General features: G+C 35.5%; 1 protein-coding gene across 1 annotated transcript; it reads left to right on the top strand.

Moving 5' to 3' along the window:
- Nucleotides 1-428: 428 nt before the first annotated feature.
- Nucleotides 429-1,492, top strand: LOC113329595 (ubiquitin carboxyl-terminal hydrolase 13-like). The gene is made up of 3 exons (XM_026576457.1): nt 429-705; nt 811-962; nt 1,050-1,492. The coding sequence occupies exons 1-3, from the start codon at nt 587-589 to the stop codon at nt 1,208-1,210; spliced, it is 432 nt and encodes a 143-aa protein (XP_026432242.1). The 5' UTR covers nt 429-586; the 3' UTR covers nt 1,211-1,492.
- Nucleotides 1,493-3,338: the final 1,846 nt, after the last annotated feature.

The following is a 3,338-nucleotide window of genomic DNA, read 5'->3' as shown; positions in this document are numbered from 1 at the left end:
GTCTATACGTCATATGCATGAAGCCGGCAAAGGGTCTTCTGAAAGTTAACTCCAATCATATGGATAAAGCCAAGCAAGGGATTCCCCTTATTTGTTGACATTGAACAATTATCTAGCTTATTGTTTTAACAATGTTGCAAGTTGCAACTACCTACCTCTCCTTGTCTTAGCTAGCGATTGGACTTTCGATCAACTTACTGTTTTTATAAATTTTTGATAGGTGATGACAGGTTAACGCGCACTATATACGATGGATCTGACATGGTGGTTAGCTGGGAAATCGCCTTAGAGATGATCAGGTAACATGTCCACTTATAAAACTTGTTATTAATCAAATGAAGAAAACATCGAATTCCCGGCATTTCCGCTATTGAATAGAACGCACCAATAAGTTAACCCAGCCCTAGTTGACTGAATAATTTAGTGTAGTTTATGCATTTCCTTAAGGTTCAATGTGAATACATCCCATTTGGATTACGCGGACAGTTTAAAAACAAAAAGCTTATAAATACCCTCGCCATACACTTCTATTGTGTCACCCAAAACATCTCTATCTTTTGCTTAATTCCATCAATCTTTACTGAAAATGTCATCTCAGATACTTGATTCTTATACATCTGTCAAGTTCCAATGGAAGCTTAACACCTTCTCGAAGCTAGGCCCTAAACATGAGTCTGCTGTTTTCTCTGTGCGTAATCTGAAATGGTATCTCATCATCTTAGCTACAACTATTTACTTGGCACGCTAAAATCTTTTTCTTTTATTTTTTGGTTTCTGCTTTTTATTGAGTATCACGGATTTCTCTTATAGGAAAGTGGAAGTATACCCGAAAGGAACCAGCAAAACATATGATCAGTTAGCACTTTTCCTCGTCCCAGCTGACAAGAACAAATTGCCTTATGCAGAGTACAGTTTCGTTGTTACAAGTCAAACCAATAGCGCAAACAACTTTAAAGGACCAGGTCTGTATTATATAATGGGATATGCATATTTGTATTTGTAGCGAATTAATTGTATTATAAACCTCCATAATCTTTTGTTTTTTACAGAAGGAAAACACAAATTCACTCGTGATTCTGCTACCGGACGGGGTTGGTCGTCATTCATGCCTCTTGCCCAACTCCATGACCGCTCAAAGGGATATCTGCAACACGATACTTGTATTATTGAAGTTATGGTTACTTGTCGGACAAGCGAGGCGAGAGCTTAATCTGTATTGACGGTGAATTTCATTGGTGCTTGTTGCTTGTTCACCATCACTATTGAAGCTTCTATGTGATGGGATCATGAAGTCTGCATGTGTCTCTGTCAAGTGGTGTGCTGTTGTTATTTGGATTGCCTTCTTTGTGGGTTATCAGATGTTGTTGTTGTTCGTTTCTGATATGTTGATTTGTGGGCTGTATAGTGTTACCTTCTTTGTGACATTTCTCACTTTAATAAATACAAGCCTGTAACCCGGTTCATACGCACCGGATATTCGTCTCTTGGGGCATGATGTTTTTACTTTATCCATACAAAAGAGCACTATCAGTGTAGAGAGTTACACAAATCATTCATGATGTATATAGGAATTTTGTTTTTGCATCTGTTATAAGATTTAATTTATGGAAACGTAATTTAGGATCGTTGAACTTCATGATAATCACACGATAAAATATGCAAGAATTGTTAATGGAGAATACCTGGTAGCGCTAATCCGTGTTACGATACCGATCATCTTTATAACAGCGGTAATACCTTGTGGAGGTCATGTTTTCTCTCTCTTAACCTTAGCCGTAATGACTAAAATTCTTGGATACAATAGTAATGGTTATTGTTTCCCTTTCATAGGTATAGAGAGGACCAAGTTCCTAGGGTTTTAGTATTAGACATTAGATCTCGACCGTCCATCAAGGAAGAGCATAAATATGATACTAACTCCTTATATAAACCATGGATTAGATATTTAGCAATATCTTAAAATATAACCAGATTCTCACATGGGCCCAATAGAGATAATTATCATATAAGAAATTATCTTACATTCTCCCACTGGTCCATGTGATAATCTATAAATGGTAATTGCAGGAAACATAAGGTGGCGTAATTGATAAATAATAATTTTAGTGGTTAACGTAATACCTTGATCAAATATGTTATTCATGCGAGTCATAGTGGTTGCACATTGTCTTGTTATCAACATGTTCCCTTCCATGTACCACAACATGAGTATTTTTCTCAACTAGGCCTTAAATAGGAGTATCATAATGGTCCAGTGATGTCTTTCAGAAAGACGATTTCAGTTAACATTCATCCATTCACGTAAATGTATATTAAACATGTATACAGAAATAATTCAAAATAACATTAGTTAGAGCTCAATAAGTGTCCAAAAGTTAGCACATAAATTAGCTGAGTTCAATAAGCAATTACTCCCACAGACCTAAGATTTTAATCTTTTCTTAAGAGGTCTTAAAAGGTAATTATTCATTAATGGTGTGTGTTGTTTGCAGAATTCACGATTTCGAGGATTTATAATCTCATGGGATTACAAATTCTGGAATTCATGTAAATCCCTTGTTTGTTTGACAACTCATTTAAAATTCTTAGGATTCATAAAATTATCTTATTTTTAAGTCCATATACTATTTGGTATTATCCTTAAAATCTTAAAATTGAATATATATGAGATTTAAAGTTAAAAAAGGTGGGTCCATGAATCCCTTGATAAGTTTCCTAGCAAATCTTAGGGGGAGGGGTCGGACTCCATATGGAGGATTTGCTGGAAAACTGATTCCCGTGGGAAACATGATTCCAGGGATTTAGGCAACCAAACATTCCGAAGAAAACGTAATTCCACCAAATCCTATGGACCCATAAATCCCACTTATAAAATTCTATATCCAAACGCACCTTAACTGCATTGCCGAATGCAATTGTGCTTAAGCGATAAATGAAAAACTATTGTTTCTGAATTTCCTAATTCACGGATATATACTCAAGGTTCATGTGTTTTGTTCCCTTCGTATACATATCGTGCTTTAATGCTGCGAACCTAAGACGATAAATTTTGGCAATGTAGAGACAAACCTTAAGTCTCTAAGTATCGCAGTCATAAATATTCAAACTCAATTGTGGGACTAGTATTATTAGTGGATTCTTCCTTTATAGAATCCATACATCCACAAAAATTGAAGCCCGGAAACCCAATCAACTCTTGTTGGGTTTGCTAACTAATTATAAGACATAAGTTAAAATAGTATCTCAAAATTCTTGATAGCTTTCCTGTAATTTGTTCTTCGACTCTTTAGGCATTTAGTTAACATATCAAGAACTTGTTACAAGTTTCGTATCAGAAT

This window comes from Papaver somniferum, unplaced genomic scaffold (genome assembly GCF_003573695.1).
Source record: "Papaver somniferum cultivar HN1 unplaced genomic scaffold, ASM357369v1 unplaced-scaffold_117, whole genome shotgun sequence".
Lineage (NCBI taxonomy): Eukaryota > Viridiplantae > Streptophyta > Magnoliopsida > Ranunculales > Papaveraceae > Papaver > Papaver somniferum.
Note: the sequence above shows the minus strand (reverse complement) of the source record. Positions and strands in the feature narration are given on the sequence as shown.